Source organism: Wolffia australiana, chromosome 4, assembly GCF_029677425.1.
Source record: "Wolffia australiana isolate 7733 chromosome 4, ASM2967742v1".
Lineage (NCBI taxonomy): Eukaryota > Viridiplantae > Streptophyta > Magnoliopsida > Alismatales > Araceae > Wolffia > Wolffia australiana.
In genome coordinates, this window is record NC_135838.1 from 14,961,841 (window position 1) to 14,984,243 (window position 22,403).

A 22,403-nucleotide genomic window follows, 5' to 3' on the forward strand; every position below is an offset into this window, starting at 1 on the left:
AGGATTGCTCCAAGTTCAAACGACCATAACTTTTGATCTACATTTTCGATTGACTGAAATTTTCAGATTTGCTTCATCTTCTCCTCCTCTTTCTATCTATACCATATGATCTATGAATAGAGGCCTGGATAAATCCATCTCGAACGTGCTTCCTACTTTTGTGGGCTGATTGAATGATAGTGAGTTTTGAGATCCATCAAGAGTGTACTTAGTGTCCTCAGTGCGTGGGAAACAACATTTGAGAAGAGGGAGAGCTTATCGGCACTTGTAAATTGCTGTGATCCTCGCGGAACGTAAGGATCTAAGGTAAGTGTCAAAACTCGTTCGTACCGCCGTATTTTCATCCTCACCACCGTACAACTCCAAATTGATTCACTATCTTTGTTCACACCGTTGTTCATCGTCATATCCATCACAATCACTTACTCCTCTTCAAGCTGAATTAACTTATAAATTACGTATTTCTTACCGATATCACTAGCTCACATCCTCAAATATATTTTTATTGTATAATATTAATCACCAATGACGAATTTAAACCCTGAAATTGGGATTATCATTTACACCGTTGCTGGGGAACGGTGGCCATAAGGGCTTTATTTTCTTTATAGTGATTTATTTTTCATATACTAATATCTTTAAGTGCAGTTAAGTCTGTGAAGGACCAGGAGATCATCCTTTTCAGGTATGAAAATTTTCTTCTTAATGCTGAAGGTAACTGTCAGACGTCTTTTTATAAGTTTGTGTTAGATAGTATACTATAATTTCAAATCTTGCTAAAGGAACTTCTGAATTTCACGTGAGGAGATATGAGAGAAATTTTGATCTACGTTTATGTGAACCATTTCATGTTGATTTATAATCCTCCCAAAAAAAAATTATTGATGTCCCATGCATGAAACTTCTTATAGTCATTATCTTCAATCTTGTTATAATAGCCAAATGCATGAATATTCCAATATGCTCAAAATACATTTATATTTAAATTCCTCGTTATACTTTTTAAAATACTCTATTAAATATTGATCACTTTCATAAAAATCATCAAAATGTGAAATTTTCTTTTGAATCAATGGATAATCATTTGCATAGTTCATAATATGGTTATAACTATATTTCCTATAATTGACATCTATGAGAAACGAGAGTATTACCATAAAATTATGAACTTTTTACAATATGTCAATGTTTTATTGCCGAGATTGTTTGAAGAATGTAGTGACATTCAGAAACTTTATTTTATAACAAAAATGAACAAGATAAAAATCGAGATTTATTTTGCTAAACCATATTCATATAATGAAGAAGAATCAGATGAGGACTACTTTGAAAAAGATTTGGTTGAATTCACTGTTGCTTTGTCTTCCCCTCCTCTTTCTATCCATACCATATGATCTAGGAATAGAGGCCTGGATAATTGTAAAATTCATTTTGAACTTGCTTCTTACTTTTGTGGGCTGATTGAAAGATAATGAGTTTTGAGATCCATCAAGAGTGTTCTTGGTGTCCTCGGTGCGTGGGAAAAGGCTTTGGAGAAGAGGGGGAGCTTACCAGCACTTGTAAATAACCGTGATCCCAACAGAATGTAAGGATCTAAGGTAAGTGTCTTTGTGTTATGTTGTCTCTTTCACTTCGCTAAAGTTCACATAACTAGGCTTTGTTATCATACTTACACTATCATTTTACTCTCTTTTCTTGTCTTTTCATCCTCACCACTGTACAACTCCAAGTTCATTCACTATCCTCGTTCATACGGTCGTTCGTCGTCATATCCATCACGATCACTTACTCTTCTCTTTAACTTATAAATTGTGTAATTTTTATTTATATCACTGGCTCACGTCCTCGAATCTAGTTTTCGTCCATCCTCTCATCAATCATCACTACTATAAGAAAGTAATTCCTTAATCATCGTTCCTGTGGAGACGATCCGTATTGATCATTAGTTACGTATTTTTTACATACGATTATATATATTTTTATTGAATAATCTCAATCACCAACGACGAATTTTAACCCTAAAATTACGATTATCAAATAGCAATATCTAGCCTCAACTCGTACGATGAGTATGGCCACTACCGTCGGCATTAGTGTGGGAACTCTAAGGATAGATAATGGGTGCTCCTTAGTGGAAAGAGTTCACTGAACTGATCCGTACGGATCCCTAAATGGTATTATACGGAAGTGTCAATCAGGTCGATTTACATCACGGTTGTGTAAGTGGCCCTTAGATCTTAGACACCAAAGACGTCTTGTGGATGAACATTTATACTTTGACTATGGCCAACTAGTCTCTAACGCGGGATTCTAAATGGTTTCATTTTGGGTACATCAAGAAATTGACGAAGACGATTGAGTGGTCAAGATGGGATTGTCCACCCTCGGTATAAGAGGTGACACTCAAGGAAGAGTATACGACGAAAACCTTGATAAGGGCAGTGAAATATCAGAGAACAGTTCGATGATTTCAAAATCCATCAAAACTAACTCGGATGACCGAGTAGGCTGGACAGTTGACTATACCCTAAGTCATCCAAAGAGGATCAAGTGGATGTGGGAATATACATACATGGTCACCAATGACAAACATGTTCCATGAGTCAGTAAATAAATAATCCTTGTATCTTCTAGAACACGAGGTGCAACTTGGCACCCCACGTGCTGGAGACTCGACCTATCAATTTGGTTAAATTGATTTGACATTAATTAATATATATGATGTGATAGTTAATTAATTTGAAAGGTCAATAAAGGTTATTGGGCCACTAAAGTTGTTAACTAGACTAATACATGCGGTCTAGAGGGTCACACACAAATGGTATTTTTGACGTGAGAAGATATTCTTAAGTTTTGGGGGTTTTATGCAAAATCCTCACTAAGTATAAATAGGGTAAGGCCTTGAACAAAATTCACCAGGCCAGAATTGTTCAGGGGCCTTTTCCTCTTTTCTCCCTTCTCCCCACACCCCCTCTCCATCCCCGATGCGATAGGGATGGCATAACGACGATAGAGATTGAACAGGGCTTGTCAACGAGAAGGAGGAGATTCAACATGCCGAGGATCGCGTGGATACATCTAGAGGCTGCACACTTGAGCAGTTCGACTCGTCTTGATTTGGGATTAAAGAAATCACGGATGCAATCTGTGCAAAGGTACTTCGTTTCAATGAATTTATCGATGCTGTTTTCATTCCATTTAACTCTTCTGCTGCGGAATGTTTTGATTTGTTCATCCAGGTCAAGGTCTCTAGAACCCAACATATTAAACTGTAGCCCAAGAGTTCACTCTTTCAAATATTTTATCAAGATTATATTGGGAATATTTCATTAAAGAAGGGTAAGCAAGGAAACAAAAAAGTTCTAACTAATGAGTAATCTAGTTCGGTCTTGAATATAACTCTTTATCTATAATTACTCCTCAATATAGTGATCTTTGAGCAATTTATTAGAAATCCAGAAGTGTTAAGACCTTGATCCAAGAATTTTTTAAGCATATCTGCTTCATGGAGTAAAGAGAGAACAGTTTCATTTAAGATGCTCTTACCAATAATTCCTCAAATCATAATATAGGTGTAGAGGGCGTTATAATGTGAACACCTGTCTGGCTGTATGTATTGTTTATGAGTACTAAATTGGTTTTCTATTGAGTTTTGAATGTTTAGAGGGGTAATGTTCCTTGTCAGGAGATAAAGCCATGTAAATTTAGGAAAATCATTGATAAATATAACATAATAGTAATATCAAGAATGTGAAAGGATCAGGAGAGGAACCCCTAGACGTATGGTAAATTGAAGAAAAATAATGTCTTTGAGACGAGGAAATATTTTAAGAAGCTTATATAAGTTCTCCATTGAGATCTGAACCAGGTACTCCATTGAGACTGTGGGGTGTGAAGTTATTGATGTCCAAGCCAGGAATGCCGCCCTTTTACTGATGCCATTTCTCCAAAAAGTATGTTTTGTTTCAGAGCTGTGGCTTCTAGTAGTATCTTTTACTGATCATCGAGAGAAGAACTGATTTGTTGTTTTGTCCCACACAAGGCAATAAAAGTTATGAAATTTGGCATATATGTTATTCAGGTTAACTGTATGAATAGATGTTAGCTTCCTAGTAATCTCAGGAACATGTAAAATATATTTCAGATAAAGAAATGTAGTTAATGTTGTAAGCTTTTGAGAACTGATAGATAAGAGTTCAAAGTATGTACCATTACTACTTCATAGTTGATTACTTCCATGGTACTCTTGGTGTTGGCCACTTGTGTTTTTATCCGAAGTTATGATGTATTTATATGCTTTCAGGATATCAGGCTTGAGTTTTGGGTGAAATTGGGGCGTCAGCTTGAACTGATGACACATCAGATCCTTTATTCATTTAAGAAATTTCCTTTTCAGCTCTGGGAATTCTTTGCCCTTATGTTGAAATTGTGAACAGAGTTGAGACCTAGATTGGAATCTTGGATTTCCCTTTCCACATTTTCCATTCTGATTGAATCTTGTGAGTTGGACTCCAATCCTTTATTTGAAGATAATTTGATAAATGAGTATGTTATTGAGCTAGAATAATTGGTGCCTAAGCATTGTTTTCTGAAGGAGGAATGATCACTCAATCTTTTATTGTGTAACCATTAGGAAGGCATCATGGGCTTTGAAATTTGTCACAACTTTATTGAATGCTAGGTGATTGATGGTAAGGTTAATGCTAATAGTAAATTGAGAGTAGGTAGAACCGAGCACACTCAAGAATATGAAGGTAATTGATGATTCATGAACTTTCTGTTCAACCAGCTTTAATGACTCTACAAATCATTCGAAAGCTTTATGTAATCACCAGTACTCATTGAGCCTTCCTTCATAATTGAAAGTGTTGTTTACGCTCCATTTCTCGTGTTTGATTCCATCAGGTGAATACATCCAAGCTATTCTTATGATTCATGTGTTCAATTCATTTTGCTGAGAGAGGACTCATAGATTGCGTACCATTTGTTGCATACTGGGTTCCAACTGTGCTTCTTTGGTCATATCAAATTGAAACTGGAGGAGGAACACCTTGCATGAAATTGATTAAATCATTCTAGTTGAGAAGAGGTAGCTTTGCACTGTTCTGCCAAATCTGATTATTGTCACTATTGAGCTTCAGATAGATCATTGCTCCGGCTAGAATTACCATTGTGACTCATCCCATGGTTTCCATGTAGACTTTACTAGAGAGTCTAGAAGAGGAAGACAAGGTAACTGAGGAAGTCTTATCAGTCACCGTGACCACTGCCACGGCTCTGACATCATATATAGAATCACCCTCGTTCAAGAGAGAAGAGAAGAAAGAATATACACGAGAGAGGCTGACATCAGAATTGGTTCGATATTGTATAGGTTCCCTTAAGTTGTTAACACTAGATAGATTTTTATTTTTATAGTATAGTAGGATTTATATTAGTAAGCTTGGATAACTTACTCATAGCTGTTTTAAATAAGCATAACAGCTATATTAACATGTAAGCTTACCTATTATGGTTTTTCCTATATGGATTTAATCCTTGTCATCTATCTTTATTCGATCTAGATTTAAACCTATATTGAATCCCAGCGGCTAAATCTGATAGGGAATATAGGGGTAGAATTCGAATACCAAGCAGCCAATCTCAGCGGTGAAGTTTTATCGGTCCCTTCGGCGGTTGACTGGACCCGGAGTTGCTTACTCCATTACCTGTAGTTTATAGAGAGCGATGCCATTATCCTTATTGAGACGATCCACGTGGCATTTTAGAGTTTTCTTCTGTTCGTTCTGTATAAGCCTGGCTCAGTTGACCACCAGACCCGCGGATTATCGTTGGTTTTTTTATTTTTTATACTTTTTCCATTGTAACTTCCTAAAATTCGGACATTGTCTCACTCAATCATTTGATAAAATATCGTCTGAGTTTCTGGAAGAGGAGGGAGCTGAGGTACGCAGAAGTCCACAGCGCCATTCGATGAGAAAGTGAATGGGGGAGAAGCATTCACTTACGTTGAACTTACTGGTTGTTCTGAATCGTTGGTGGTAAACTTCTGTTTGAAACGGTTTCATTTATTCAAGAACTGGATAAATTGCAATACATTCAAATACAAATGCCCTTTGACATACTATTTTGAACAAAGAGTTATTGCCGCGGCGTATCATGAAGGAGTCAAAAGAAATCCTTGAAGTAGATGAGCTGTCGTGGCATGTTCGGCTCCTCATAGACGAGGGTCTCGTACTTCCAATCCTTGACGTTCTCCTCGTACCGGTCTTCGCGCTGGATACAAGTGATCGTGAGCTTGTAGTATTTCCCGTTGACGTATCCCCTGATCATCCGCACAAAAAGAAGGCTATCATCCATCTTCCTGTTATATGCTCCAATTGCGAATCTCGCGATGTCCACGGCGTGCTGTTGTTCTTCCACTCCTTTGATCCTAGTCCATCCCGTTGAAGGATAGTCCTTGGCTGAATACGCGTGGTGTGCGGCTGCCGAGAGAACCGCTACGAGCAGAAGAAGGGAGGGCAGGCGGGACGCCATTGCGTTTTCGTCTGACGCGATATGGGTTTTTCTTTTGGTTTGCTGCGACTGTTATGGAAGATGATTTCGCTCGTAGTTCATATTTATAGACAGACAAAGAAGACTCTATACAGAAGAATCGCCCATTCTATTTGAATGCTCTGCCCACCGTTTAAGTCCTCGCTGTCGGCGGGCTTGTGTGGTCAATTCCGTTTTACGCGACAACTTTCTGTTGAATAAATGCAGGAACGCCAAGAGCCACTAAGTAAGAATCAGTGGACGGTCATAGGTTTTTGACTTTTAGACTGTACCCTAAGAAATCCCTACACCTCTGTTTTCCCGTCCCCGGTGGCCTCCAACGAGATGTCGGCAAATGGCCCAGACGACAAATCGGGTCTCTGTGGAGAAAAGCCTAATATTTTTTTACATTTGTCTAACACGACATCTTAGTTTAATACTTCATATTATTGTTCAAAAACGTAGAATGACATTGTTATGACGTCCCTTTTTTCTTGCTCACTTTCTGTTCTGGTCCTACTAATGGAATCCTCATCCGAGATCATACCACCTAATCAGTTATTCAAAAAATCAGGAAGACGGATGATATGCCATGTTTCTAATGAAAACCATTTGTTGGTGCAGAACGGGAAATGTTAAGCAGATAATGATATCCCATACAGAAATCACTGAACTTATAATGATACCATTTATTATTCTATAACGGCATATTATACAGCAGCATCTCTTTCTCCCTCGCGGTCCCTCAGCCGCTCTCTTTTTCTCAGTTAGAAAACATGCATCACGCAAGTTTGAGACTGTTCTCTCTGGAAGATTAGACAGCTGAGACAAAACATAACATACATCTGCTTGGTGATGATGTCATCATCTTGGAAGTTGAATCCTGTGCTGTCATCCGATCTGCTGACTGGTCTTTATAATGCCTCAGCAAGCTAATACCTGGCTAAAGGTTGAGCTTTGATTAGATCCACTGGAAACGTCCTTGTGACAGGCACTTTGCAAGCACACTGACAAGTTGATCACGAGTTGAGATAAAAGAGACCCGTATAGTCCCTTTCAAAACACATCTCCATCTCAATTTTTTTTGCAGTTGAGATGAGGAGATATTTTTAAACTTCAAGGAGTATGCAAAAATTCCAAGATGTAATGAAGGACAGGTTTCAAATTCCTCCAATGGCATGCTTGCGGTTTCTGCATGTGTTGACATGCTCGATTGACCGCCAATACAGTGTCCCGTTGTGTTATTGTAAGATGCTGTAGACTTCCGACTATGTTTCTGGAGTCGGTGCTATGATAAATGGGATTTAACTTAGAATATTGTTAGTTTTTTTATGACAATTATGATGAAGCGCATGGAGTGATAACTCGCTGACATTGGTCTATCTTTGGCACGCACAGAATTTCACGTTTATATTTCATTTGAAATAGGGTGATACCTGTAATACTTCAGTGAATATGAATCCCAAGAAGCTTTTGGTGGGACCAATATGTTGCACACCAAACATGGAGTTTATTGTTGCAACAGTAGTTAAAATGCCCTGAGAACCCATGTCTACAAGTTGAATTTTATCTACCAAACAATAACATATTGGAGTCCATGGATGGTACACTTGAAGAATAAGGATGAGTTAGTGTGAGTTCCAGCGAACCTGTGAATAGAAAATAACGAGCTGAGCATTTGAAACCAAGCACAGGAGGCTTGTTTAAAACCAACAAGAAACTTTTGGAGGTGACACCGAAGAAGATGATGCTAGGAACAGAGGAACCAAGAGGGTTGACACATGTATACTGTTTTAATCAGATGTCCATGAACAAAGGTGTTCGGAATGTGTGTAGTTGTTTAATGGTCCATTTATAAATCCAACAAGATATAAAAAGAGTACAAAGAAAGGTCATTTCTAAAACAAGGCTATATGTGTTGGCCGCAAACACTCACGGAACTGTACATGGCGTGAAAAACTGCATAAGATGTCGAGGATGATCCTAAGACAATACGAGGAGAAACACCGAGGCTTAGTCGTCAGCCTCGTCACGTCCCTGTGTCGTCACCGTCAAGAGAGCACCAAATTTGAGAGAGCGAGAGAGAGGAACGAGGGAGAAACTTCATGTTCAAAAGAACTTTCAAGAAACTCTACTCAATTCAAAGGGAGAGAATAGAATAAATTAAGGGTGTAGTAAACAAGAGAAATGGGGGCCTTTTATAGGTACGACCCTTGGCCTAAATGGTCCCTAAAAACCAGGCATGATCCTAGAAAGTATGCATAATCCTATTCTCAAGGATGTGCTAAGTCATCCTACTTTCTAGGATGTCCCAAGTCAACCCCCATAATCCTGAAACTCAGGGCTGGGGGCTTTGACATTTTCAACAATCTCCACCTTTGCAAACTTCCCAACCAATGCACACCTCACTCAATCATCTTCAAGGTGCGCCACCTTCATCGAGGTAACTCCTAGGTGAAGTACGTGCAAACACCGATGAAACTTCTCCATCGTGACCACCTTTCTCCACATGTCTACAGCATTATCCTCCGTGTGTACCTTTCTAAGAGAAACCTCTCCCAAATTCTGCAACTCCTCAAGCCTGTGATACTGAACATCAATGTGTTTTGAACGCGTATGATACACTGGATTCTTCGGGAAGCATATAGCACTTTGAATGCCGCACAATAAGGGGATCTACCCTTGGAGGAAAGAGAAAATTTAAAATAACTGTGAATTCAAATCTAATTTCTATGACGCTCGGATCCCGAGTCCAAAGGTTATGTTGGCAATGTGTTATGACATGGGACGTCTCCTGCAGTAGTGGTGTCACGTCCAGTGATTGTGCTTGGTTGTGTGCACCACCAATTCCCCTAAGGTCAGAAGAACTCGACTCTGGTGATATGACGTTACGGAGTTCGAGTGGGCTCAGTAGAACTGGGGTAAGGCATCCCAAATCTTCTTTCGCGATCCACAAATTATCCGTTGATGGCTTGCCCTGCCAACGAACGAGAAACTCCACACTGTTACACCCTCAGTGAAAGTAATTGCCTCATCCAGTATGTGCTCGATCTTTTCTTGCAAGTCTGAAGGTAATGCAAGCGGAGTGGACAAGTCAAACTCTCTTACAGGAAAGGCAATGGGTAGGGATGGGTCATTAGATGAGAGAGCTGGGGCTTTGTACACAACCAAATCTTAAACATTGAAAGTGGAGCGTATCCCCCATGCAGAGAGTATACCAACAATATCGGCATTTTCCCCTACTCAGTTAAGGATGGGAAATGGCCCGGCGCTCCGATCATGAAGCTTCGTATCCTGCCCATGAGAAAATCTCTCCGACCTTACCCTCACCATCACCATATCACCTTTTTTAAAATCTTAAAAATGATGGTGCAAAAATGCAGTCTGTTTACATGATGCCTTGCTACTCGTGATGCGATGACAAATTTCCTCATGCAGACTTCTAAAATACTCTTTAGAAGACTAGTGAAGCGTACATCTCTACAGGATACTATACTCTTTAGAAGACCATGGAGATGGACAACTTCATTAAAGTAGAAATTGGCAACACCAGAGGTGTCAGATGTTTTGGAGCATGGAATGAAACGGGCCATTGTAGAAAAATGATCTACCACACCTTGGTGGAATCATGATGCTTGAGAGTGTGGGAAAGCCCCAAAATGAATTCGATGCTCACGTCATCCCACAATCTATGAGGGACAGGGAGAGGAGTGTAGAGACCCGTATTTTGTTTCACCTTTTTGGCTAATGCACACACTCGACATTGAGATACCATAATATTCACGTCTGGTTTCAATGAAGGCCAAAAATATTGATGTTTACCCGATGTGAAGGTTTTATCTAGGGAAAATTGACCACTTAGGCCTACGGCGTGTATTTCCGAAATAGAAGATCTCTAAGATATCTCTTTGGGATGCACATGCAATGATTTTAAAAAAGGAATCAATTTTTAAGAACATAATCTTTTGAGTTAGGAGTGGGATCTTTCTCTAAGGAATGAGTGATAGGTGAAAAATCCGCAATCTACATATGACTATTTCAATTGCTCAAAATGAATCACCTCAATCTTCACAACATCAAGCAAGTGGGTTTACCTACTTAATGTGTTCGCAACTGCATTCTCAATTCCTCTTTTATGTTTTAGTACAGATTTTATGACTCGCCGTACTCAACCCATCGACAATGCCTAGGATTTGTCTTTTGTTGCGAATGAGGATACTTCAACGCCTCATTACCAGAATAAAGAACAAATTCCTTCAAAGGCAAATAGTGGCATCAGTGACATGGGGACTAAATAATGGCATAAAGTTCTTTATCATACATAGAGTATTTGAGCTTTCGATCAGTGAACATCTCACTAAAATATGCAATGGGATGATTTTCTTTACTCAAAACTCCTTCAATTCCCAACCCAGATGCATCACATGCAACCTCGAAGACTTTTCCAAAATCTGGTACATGGAGGATGGGTGCTTAGGTCACCTTAATCTTTGTCTCCTCAACAAATTTCTCTCCTAAAGTAGTCCACTCAAAATGGCTAACCTTATAGCATTCAGTCATGGGTGCCATGATAGTACTAATGTTCAGAATGAAGCAGCGATAAAAGTAGCTAAACAATGGAAAGGACTAATATCATGAGTGCTCGTACAAGGGGGCTATATCATCATAGCTTCTTTTTTTTGCTGAATCTACTGAAACGCCCTGTGCAAAATAAGATAAATCCAATGAATGAGACATATCAACAAGGAATTAACACTTCTTAGGATGCACATATAATTGTTCGGCCTTTAAACCTTCACATACCCATCGTAGGTGATGGATATGGTCATTTTTTGATTTACTATCAATGAGTATATCATCATAGTAGACAACGACAAAAACCCCGATGAAATGTCTAAGAACGTGGTTCATCAACCATTGAAAAGTGCTGGGAGCATTCAATAATCCAAAAGGCATCCTTTCATTTGTCTCTAGGACAGATTCTGACTTGGTGATAACTGCCCTTTAGATTAATTTTTGAGAAAATAAATAAGCCAGCCATCATATCAAACGTCTCATCAATGCATGGAATTGGAAACATATACTTAATGGTGATCTTATTAATGGCTCTACTATCAATACACATGCGCTAACTCTAATCCTTATGGGGATGCAAAAATGCAAAAACTGCCCATGGGTGAAAGTCTCCTGAATAAAACCCTTGTCTAAAATTTCCTTAACCTGTTATTGAAGCTCCTTCTATTGGGTGGGATCCACATGATAACGGGGGAGATTCGATGATGACTCTAAAATATGTCATCAAATAATCAAGTTCTCAAGTTTAAATTCATTACAATTATCTTGTGAATTCATGCTAAGTTCATGCATATGTATTGTTTTATGAAATCACTAACCCCACTTGATTCTTTGAATCAAGTGGAATATATTTAACGTTTTATGGCTAGTGAACATTCAGAAACAGGTTAAGAAGATCAAGGAAGAGAGGAGGATCAACAGAAGTGGGAAAAATTCGAAGTGGCAAAAATTACGAAAATGCCCCTGGGCATGACTTAAGAGAAAACCTATAAATACTCTCTTGAGAGAGGAGTTTAGGTGTTCAGAATTTTCTCTAAGGAAACTAGGGCTTGGAGAAGAGGATTTCTGCACGCTCCAGGAGCTTATGAGCTTTTGGAGTTGGAGAGGAAGAACAGACTGAAGATAGCTTGGATTGAAGAACCACGCCTCGCCGCAAGGACGTGACACCCGACGTGGGGAAATCGCAAGCTTCAGCCCTGTAATCCCTCTCTTCTCAGACAATTTTGGTTGGGTTGGAAGAGTCACAAGATCTTCCAATGTTTTCCAACTGAGGATTGTTTCGTTTTAGATTTGATTTCAGTTTAAACTTTGTTCCTTTGTTGTTCAAATCGTCTTCCCCAAATCTTCCAAAAGAACAGAACTCCTCCGCATCTCCACCACGCCGTGTACAGCAAAGCCTTCGCGCTCAGCCGTGCACAGCCGCACGCAGCACGCAACCGCGCGCAGCACGCAGCCGCGTGCAGCACGCTGTTGCGTGCAGGTATTCCGTGCATAGGCAGCCGCCGCGCGCTGCATAGTCAGCGCGCAGGAGGCCGCCAAGCACGCAACACCTTGCGCGCAAGTTATCCCTGCACGCAAGGTGTTCGATCCTTTGCCCCAAAGGGCAAAGGATCTGTCTACAGAGAAATTCTCTGTAGACGGCTTGATTAAGTTGCACTTTAACGTACTGAAAATGAATTTCCTGCTGTTTTCTTTTGCTCCCTGTGGATCGACCCTCACTCGCCCTAACTTGTGAGGTTTATAAATTCGTTGAATAAGCTTAATCCTCACACATGTTACTGATAAATAACCAGTAAAAAAACACAGTAAAATTGAGCTTATCATTCGGTAAGGATGAACCAGGAACAAAATCAATGGCATGCTGAATATCTCGTGTAGCGGGGAGGACATTTGGTAACTTAAGTAATACATTACACAAAACATTTTCTTTGTATGATTTTCCCTTCAAGGAATGAGACATTGGTTCTTCACAGAGAGCGATGAAGCAAGGATGCATGAGACATAATAGGGGTGAGGATGATCAATCAGAGGTAATCCCAAACATGCAGCCATGGCGTCTGAAACGGCGTTGATACAACTTCCACTATCAATAATCATCTTGCATATCTTATCACCAATTTTAATGTAAGTATAAAATATGGATGTCCTCAATGCACATTCATCGGTAGAAAGTTGGCTAACGGTGCAGCGATTGATTCCCCTGGCAGAAGTAGATGGATCACGTCACATAAGAGATGTCGGGCAATTGTTGATACCAATAAAACTCATTAAACCATCCTCATTGACAAAGTCATCTCTAGCGTAACTTTCTACCCTTTAGTCTTGCTCATCAATAGGCTGTTCATCGATGGTAGGTTCAAGTTTAGAATATTCATTCCCACTATGCAAGGCTCCAGATGAACACTTGATTGCTCTATGGCCATGTCCTTGGCATTTGAAGCATGTCATGCTGAATGGGCCAATCTGCAATTTAGTTGGATGAGTGGGGGCTCTTATGATAGAGTCTAGAGATGAAGAGATATGACTATTGGTAGGCAACGATCCGTTGTAGAATGATTTGGTGCGGGTAAAAGCGTGGAAGAGCTAGCGTTAGATTCCGGGAAGACAATTTAATAGGATAAGAGGGATATGTGGGATTGCTTGGAGAGGGACAACCACTAACGATATGACTGTTATAAAGAGTTTGGCAAAGTTCAAGAACTACTACTATTTGATAGGCTTGGTCAAATGTAGCAGCCTTTTGAATGAGCAATTCTGTTTCAAGATAGGGATTAAGGCTGGTTCAAAAATCGGAGATAACACCTCAAGGATTTTCTTCTACCCGGTATCTCATAAAAAATTCCTCAGATTGTGTGATATATTCGGACACTTCATAACTTGCATATTATAATGATAAATGAATGTATATTACATTAAATATGTGTGTTTCATTGGCCATATTTGCATGTTATCATACATAAATGGATATAAATGACTTGCACTCCGAATTTATAATTGTCTTCAAATGTTTAACGTTTTACATGTATTTTAACCTCAATGCATTAAATCAATATTTTTTATAGGGCATAACATATTTGCTTAGAGGTTAGTAAGGGTTTAACTAATTTTTTGGAATTTTTTCAATACTATTTTATAATTTCTTTTACCATTATTAAGCCAATGAATGATTTTTATAATTTATGTAATATCTATTTTTTTATTTGGTGGTGGCGACCATGACAACGCTTCGCTGCTGGACGTGCCTCCACCTTCACACGAAACATCCCGCATCATGACACGTTGTCAACGCCAGCTTTAGAACTGCCATTTGACGTGACAAGTTGACACATCGCTGACATCGTTTAAATATTAGATTTTTAAATTAACAGTTATCTATTTTGTCTTTCCTCCAAGGTCTATACGTAGGCCAATGTTCTAAGAGACACTTGATGAATTTCTTTTGGAATTGAAGTTTCTTCTAGTAAAGAGACTTTTCCCTAACCGTCGTCCCTCATGAGTCCCCACTACCTCCTGCCGCTGCTGTCGCCATCAAGGAAGCTCATCAGCCACCTACATCTGTTCCGCACAAGATTGTCTACTGCGCCCTCCACACGTAGAGCCGCCCGCGTGTGTCCGCCATGCGCAGGCCACCCGGCAACGCTCAGGTGCGTAGGCCACTGCCCGCACGTGCAGTGCGTAGATGCCGGCCCGCATATACGTGCGCACACAGGCCTTCTACCAGCACGCACCATGCGCAAGTCGCCCGCCCACAGCCGTGCGCATCGGCAATCCTCTTGCGCCCGCCGTGCGCAAGCCAAGTGCCCTTGCCTAGCACGCGCAGGCCACCAGCCCCCGCCCGCCGTGCGCAAGCCATCCGCCAGTGCCCCAAGTGTGCAGGCCGCTCTCCTACACCGAGCGTGTAGGCCAGCCGCCCGCCCATGCGAGAGCTACATGCAGCGGTCCGCCCACGCGACCCCTGCAATCAGCATCCAGGCCTTCAGATTCTCATCTTGGAACAGCGCACCTTGTTTACCACTTAGATTTTGAGGAGCTTCCTCAAACTCTGCAAGGGGGCGACTCCCCCTTAGACCCCAATTGACCGCGTAGTTGGATCCGCGACACCCTGTCGAAGTGCAGGTCACTCGCCCCGCCGATGACGCATCAAGAATTACCCGCACCGACACGACGCACTACTATAGCGCCAAGGTAAATTTTCTATCCTATTTGGTGTCGGTGTTCTTTGATTGTTTGTACACCGCCGTCGGATTAACATCGAGATTTTAAATCTTCTATCGACTAGTTCATTAGGCCTTTATTGAATTTATTGCTTTGTATTCACCACGGTGGTTGTAAGACAGTACTCCCGCCCTCGAACGAGTGAAGAGGCTGCAGTATCAGTATTTACACCGGATTTAAATATTTGAATTCGATCGTGTGACCCGTGGTCTGATTTAACCAACCCTACACTAGATAGTATTTCCTACCCCGTCTCTCTAGTCACCCTGCATCATTTGGCATTTCAAAAGGTATTTTTTATATGTGCATAAATCACGTGGCATCCACCTCATTCACCAAAAATTCAGCTGAACGATTGGATGCGTCAAGCGAGCGCATTATTAGTTCATTATGGCATCACAATGTACGATGCCATACTAAGCAAATCACTACTTCGAAAGGAACTAAGTTGCGCGGGCAGCGAGGAAAAAGGTACCTCTTGTCTCTATTTTATTCATTTTTTTCATGCAATAAATGCACACAAATAATCGATCTCTGTGTGCATTTATAAAACATGAATATTCTGCGCATTTAACACACGTGGAATCGATTTGCCGCGTGCATAGATTGCACGCGACCATCGATTCCGCATGCATTAAATAAACCGGTAACCTTACCTCGTTTTGTTTATATATTTATCTTTAAACGCGAATAGATGAGATGACGTGGCACTTTCTTAATCGTTAGAATGCAGTGTTATTTTGCAATGATAAAGGCCTTTGGAAGCACACAACAATGTATCAAAATGCGATTTGAGGGTGAAGATATCAAGCCAGCCAATCAGATTTTTTTTATTGCCTGAAGGGGAGTGATAACACCCTAATTTATGTCTTTATTTCATGTTATTACCATGATTTTATGCATTTGAAGAGCTTAAAATTGGGCTGTTATCATATATTTACATGAAAATAATGTTTTCAAGTAATCTCTGATTTTTCCATAATTTTCTGTTAATTATATGAATTTTTAAGGATTTATTGAAGCTCGAAACAATTATTTTTGAATGAAAATGACATATTTAATATTTAATTTCGACATTTATCAGCATGGGAATGAATCAGGGAATTTTCTATAATTTTCTATAATTTTTTACGGATTTTTAGGATCTTTCTGGGATTTATTTCAAGAGGAAATGCATTTACTCTAAGAAAAAAAAGGCATATTTATAATACAAAAAAATGTATTTTTACAATTTCTGAACTTTCCGGGCCCTTTTTGCAACGTTTCATTGCAAAAAGACCCTGAAAACAGCTCTGGATCGCCATTGCAGGCGTAAAGATCTAATTTAAAAGAGTGCAGGGTCTAATTGTAATTGTATTTTTAATTGTTTTAATATTTTAGAGAAAAGTGGAGGAGAAGAATGCGAGAAGGGGTATATTTCTAAATATTCTTTGGACGGCGTCGGATTGCAAGAGATAATGTTGTAAGGGACGTCGCTAAAAAAAACCCGCCCAAGTCCATTCCACGTGCTGACGTGGCGCAACGAGAGCCGTTGGATGAGAATCCAACGACGTCACACGCACGTCAGCTGCAAGAGGTAAGTTCACCGCTCGCGCTGCACGTACAACGCGCGTGCACGGGCGGTGACGTGGCAAAAACGGAGTGGAAGAAATTAGTGAAAAATGCACGTTTACGTGCGTAGCGTTATGTATGCAAAACCCGCACATGTAAATTCTAATTGTTTTCTTTTTTCTCTCACCAGGGGTACGTGGAACTACGGGAGAGTGCCCGCCAAAGAGATTTGAAATGCTGCCGCCAATGAGGCGTCGACGTGTCATTGCATGTATTAATAAATAAATCATTTTTTAATCCAATGGATTAAATTGGTTTACAATTGATTTATTAATAACTTTTGATCCTGAAGTCCGATTGAGATTATTTTTTTATGGATATGTTCGTCTTGATCCCCTCTTTCTATCTATACACTTGGATTATTCATATTCAGCCTACATTGATAGACAAACATTAATTACTATACGGGGGTAAAATGGTGATTTTCACCATGTAACCTAAGTATAAAAGCTGAATTTTGAGAGGGAGAGCTCATTCTGGATGGTTCTCTATCATAGCTGCAAGACAAAGAGGAGCCCCAGCGTGGATCAACAGTTTTGGTACTTTTTCCTTTCATTGTATTTAAACTTTTATGCATTTTGAATGAAATAGGTTGAGTTGTTTGTTTCTTCATCTCTATTCTGATCTGAACTTGTAAATCGATTGGCTTGAGCGGCATGTACAAGCCCTGATTAGGATTGAGAGGAGAAATTGAGGGATTCACCTGAGCATTCAATTGCATTCCAAAAGAAAACTCTAAAAAATTTAGTTTTAATTCTTAGGATACTCAATTACCCCATTTTAGTTCTGAATTATCAACTTGCAAAAATCAACCAAACCCAAATTAAAAATTCCTACCAACCTCTCTAACTGAATTCTTTGATCCATCCAATTGAATCAATTAATTCAATCTAGAGCCCACATTTCTTCCATTCTTCTCACCTCTTCTACCCCCCCTTTCTCAATTCTCATCTAATTAGGGTGACTTGATCCTCATTGAAGATCAAATTCACTCTAATTAGGATTAAGACACCAAAAAGATAATCACATTGAACTTCCTACTTGCTTCCCTTGGACGACACTCACACTTATCACTATACATGTTAAGTAGAGTTTTATAAAATTTATTGAATAAGCTAGAATTCACAACGACAAGGGCTAAAAATTCATAATTTTTACCCCTATTTTCTGCTTATCAATTGGCGCCGTTGCCGGGGAAGCAACGCTAAGGAATTCAACTTGTCTTTATTCATAAACGAAATTGGGCAAGTGTTGATCTATTTTTTGATAAGAATCCTTGTATCAATTTTAAATTCAAAGTGATTTGGGGGCTCACGACTAACGGGTGTTGTGTTTGAATTAGTGGTTTTGTATGAAGCTTAGGTCTGGATTTGAATCAGGGAGCAGTGACAGAAATTCCCCTACAGTAGACTCCGACACACCCGAATCATCTTTCACTAAACCCACATTCGTAGAAGAGACTTTGATTAGAACATTACCAATGGACCCAATAGGCAATGGAACAGGAAATCCTGAGGTAGTTAATGATGGACGAAGGAGGATCAGAGAGTACTCCACACCAGCTGAAATCCCCATCTTAACTAGGGTATCTGCCCCCATTGGAGATGATGTGATGTTTAGAATTGATCCACACCAATTTCAGTTATTACCATCCTTTTTAGGGAAGGCAAATGAAGAGCCCTATGACTTTTTAGAAAAATTTTACGAAGCCTGTGATAGTTGCACTTATCCCAGAATTTCAAAGGAAGCTGTGAGAATGAAACTATTCCCTCATCCCCTTAAGGATAGAGCAAAGGATTGGTTTCGAACATTAGGGACAAATTTCAAATCGTGGAATGATATGGAGAAGAGCTTTCTAAAAAGATATTATACAGTGGCGAGGACAAACTCTTTCAGAAGAGAGATTAGAAATTTTAGCAGGGAAATGATACATTTAGCGAAGCATGGGAGAGATTGATGGGGCTCATTAGGAAGTGCCCCCACCATGGCATTCAAAAATGGGAGTTAGTGCAAATTTTTTATGAAGGCTTGAATGATGTGGAGAAAGGCAGAGTTGATATTTCAAGTGGAGGAGCAATAGCAGATATGTATGAAGATGAAGCCATGGCACTCCTACAAAAAATGTCCGACAATTTAGCTTATCACCAAGATGCCTCCAACCATGTTAGGGTTACCCCTCGGAAAGGTGGATTGTTGGATGTTAGAGGGGTTGAACCCCAGATTACTATGGATCGAATTGAGAAACAGATAAGCGTAATGATGGGAAAAACCATGGAAAAGATGAATGAAAAAATGATCTCGTTATGGCAAGGTCAGAATAGTGGAGGAGCACCCAACTAAATAAATCAATGTGAAATGTGCTCAAGTGATAGCCACACCGGAGAAGAATGCTATAGGCAGGCAGGAAGGGAGCAATGTTCAATGGGCCACTAGAGGAAACTTAGGAGGACAGGGATGGAACAAAAACAATCGACCACCCCAACAACAGTTTCAACCCAAGGCGAACAATCCCCATCACCAACAACATTATCAACCTTACGGAAATTTTTCAGATCCCACTAATGTGACTCTCACCAAGGTAATCGAGGAGCTGCAAGAAGACAAGAAGAGGATGATCAAGCTTTTTGAAGAAATGGAGGAGAGGCATCGGCGGGAGATGGAGAAACTCAAGGCGGAGATTGGTCTTCACAGCAGTCAACAATTTGTGCACGGGGGAGCACCGCAAGGTACTTGTGAAGACCCTATGAAGATGGGCGCCAAACCAGGTAAGCTCCCTACTCAGGTCTGTATTAATCCTAGCAATTTACTTTATGTTGATGACATGGGTAGTGTAGTGAATGAGCATATTCATAACATGCATGCCATGACTGAAAAACAAGAAAAAGGATAACTAAGTGCTATATCAAAACTTAGGAGTGGGAAAGAATTGCCTAATCCATTTGCAGCTGTAGAGAAACAAAATGAAGTGGAGGATAAGTTGGAGGAACTAGAAAAAGATGACGATGAAGGGGTAGAGGAAAATCTGGAAAAGGAACCCGACCCAAAAACATATTGCCCACCTATCCCTTTCCCTAGTGCCTTACAAGCGAAGAAAGAAAAATCGAAAGATAGCCCACTTCTTGGGTATTTGAAAGAGGCTACGGTTGAAATTCCTATTTTAGATGCGATACAGTACATCCCTGATCATTCAAAATTTGTGAAAAACCTATGTACACCTCCTAGGAAGCAAAAGAGGATTCAACTTTCTGAGAATATTAGTTCAATATTTCTGCATGAATTACCTCAAAAGTGCAAGGATCCAGGAGCACCAGTGATTAAATGTGAAATTAGGGGGGAAGTATTCACCAAAGCCTTACTTGATTCATGAGAAAGTGTGAATATCATGCCTAAGGCTTTACTTGAGACCTTTAAATTTGGTGAACTACAACCCGTAAATTTAGAATTGCATTTAGCGGATGGATCAATTAGAAGACCATGTGGACAGTTGGTCGATGTGGTGATGAAAGTAGAAAAGTGCTCATTTCCTGTGGATTTTATAGTAGTGGATGTAAAAATTTCAGGAAAAATTAGTCATGCACCGATTATTTTAGGACGCCCATTCCTAGCGACCGCAAGAGTGAACACTGATTGGAATGAAGGAAAAATTAAATTGCGCATGGGAAAAGAAGAGGTTGAGTTACCAATTTCTCAGTTGATGAAGTACCCCAATAGTAGCCAGGAAGATATTTATACATGTTCCCTAGATGATGACGATGATGAATGCCATGCCATAGAGAAAGTAATATATGATGTGATGGCGGTGAATGAGAGTGTTTATGAGGGGGAGAAGGATGACCGCAGTGAAATGAAGGGTGAAAATATGAATGACTACATATCTACGCCCACTGACAAATTAGAATTGAAACCTCTTCCTTCTCACCTTAAATATGCCTTTTTAGGTCTAAGAAAGACATATCCAGTAATAATCTCTTCGACCCTCACCATGGAGCAGGAAATTAACCTATTAGACATATTACGACAACATAAGAGCGCTATTGGATGGACCATAGACGACATCAAGGGAATTAGTCCTGATATCTGCCAGCATAGAACTTTTTATCGAGGAAGGATCCAAACCCTCAGTTCAACATCAACGTAGATTAAACCCTTATCTTTATGATGTGGTGTCAAAAGAGATTACCAAATGGCTGAAAGCAGGATTCATTTACCCAATTTCAGATAGTAAGTCGGTTAGCCCAATTCATGTAGTACCTAAAAAAACAGGGATTACTGTCCAAAAGAATCAGGATGGAGAAGAGATCCAAACGCGGGTAGCATCAAGTTGGCGAGTATGCATAGATTACCGAAAGTTAAATCTAGCAACAAAAAAAGACCATTATCCTCTACCTTTTATTGATCAAATACTTGAAAAATTAGCTGGACAGAGTTTTTATTGTTTCTTAGATGGGTACTCAAGATATAATCAAATTAGCATTCATGAAAGTGACCAAGATAAAACTACGTTCACGTATCCTTTAGGAACATTTGATTTTAAAAAAATGCCATTTGGACTTTGTAATGCACCAGCAACCTTTCAAAGGTGTATGAGTGCAATGTTTTTTGATCTAATTGGCACATGCCTTGAAGTTTACATGGATGACTTTTCTGTGTTTGATGAATCTTTTGAGTGTTGTTTGTCTAACTTTGATAAAGTGTTACAGATTTGCGAAGAAAACAAGTTAGTGCTCAGTTGGGAGAAATCCCATTTTATGGTGGACAGGGGGATCGTCCTAGGTCATCATATCAGCAAGGAGGGGCTGGCGGTAGACAAGGCAAAGATCGAGATCATCAAGGAGCTTCCACTTCCATCGACCCTAAAGCAACTTAGGGGTTTTTTAGGCCATGCAGGCTTTTATCGTCGCTTTATTAAGGATTTTGCCAAAGTGGCTAAACCTCTCACTTTGCTTCTATCTAAAGACAAAGAACTTATTTTGAATGATGAATGCAATTTGGCTTTTAATTTGATTAAAGAAGCATTAGTTACAGCTCCAACTTGGAGTGAACCCTTTGAGATTTTTTGTGATGCTTCAGATTATGCAGTGGGAGCTGTTTTGGGACAACGCAAAGACAAGAAACCGACAGCTATTTATTATGCAAGTAAGACTCTCGACGCCGCTCAGGTAAATTATTCTACCACAGAGAAAGAATTACTTGCAATTGTCTTTGCTTTGGCTAAATTTTGATCTTACCTAATAGGGAGTAAGATTATAATCTTTTAAGATCATGCTGCACTTAAACATTTGTTAAGTAAGAAAGAAACAAAACCTAGATTAATGAGATGGATTTTACTTATGCAAGAGTTTGACATTGAAATTAAAGACAAGCGGGGAGTGGATAATGGTGCGGCTGATCACCTCTCCCACCTATCATTGCCATCCCTAACTCCCATCACAGATTCTTTTCCTGATGAGCATATTTTAGGAATTTCT

General features: G+C 39.7%; 1 protein-coding gene and 1 non-coding gene across 2 annotated transcripts; both read right to left on the reverse strand.

Moving 5' to 3' along the window:
* Window positions 1–6,168: 6,168 nt before the first annotated feature.
* Window positions 6,169–6,537, reverse strand: LOC144702530 (uncharacterized). The gene has a single exon (XM_078574580.1). The coding sequence runs from the start codon at window positions 6,535–6,537 to the stop codon at window positions 6,169–6,171; it is 369 nt and encodes a 122-aa protein (XP_078430706.1).
* A 12,282-nt stretch (window positions 6,538–18,819) lies between these two features.
* LOC144702841 (small nucleolar RNA R71) lies at window positions 18,820–18,926 on the reverse strand. The gene has a single exon (XR_013581414.1). It is a non-coding gene; the product is annotated as a small nucleolar RNA R71 (small nucleolar RNA).
* Between the last annotated feature and the right edge of the window lie 3,477 nt (window positions 18,927–22,403).

Excerpts from the sequence above, each read along its gene's own strand:
- LOC144702530 (XM_078574580.1), bottom strand. The coding sequence starts at position 6,537 with ATGGCGTCCCGCCTGCCCTCCCTTCTTCTGCTCGTAGCGGTTCTCTCG.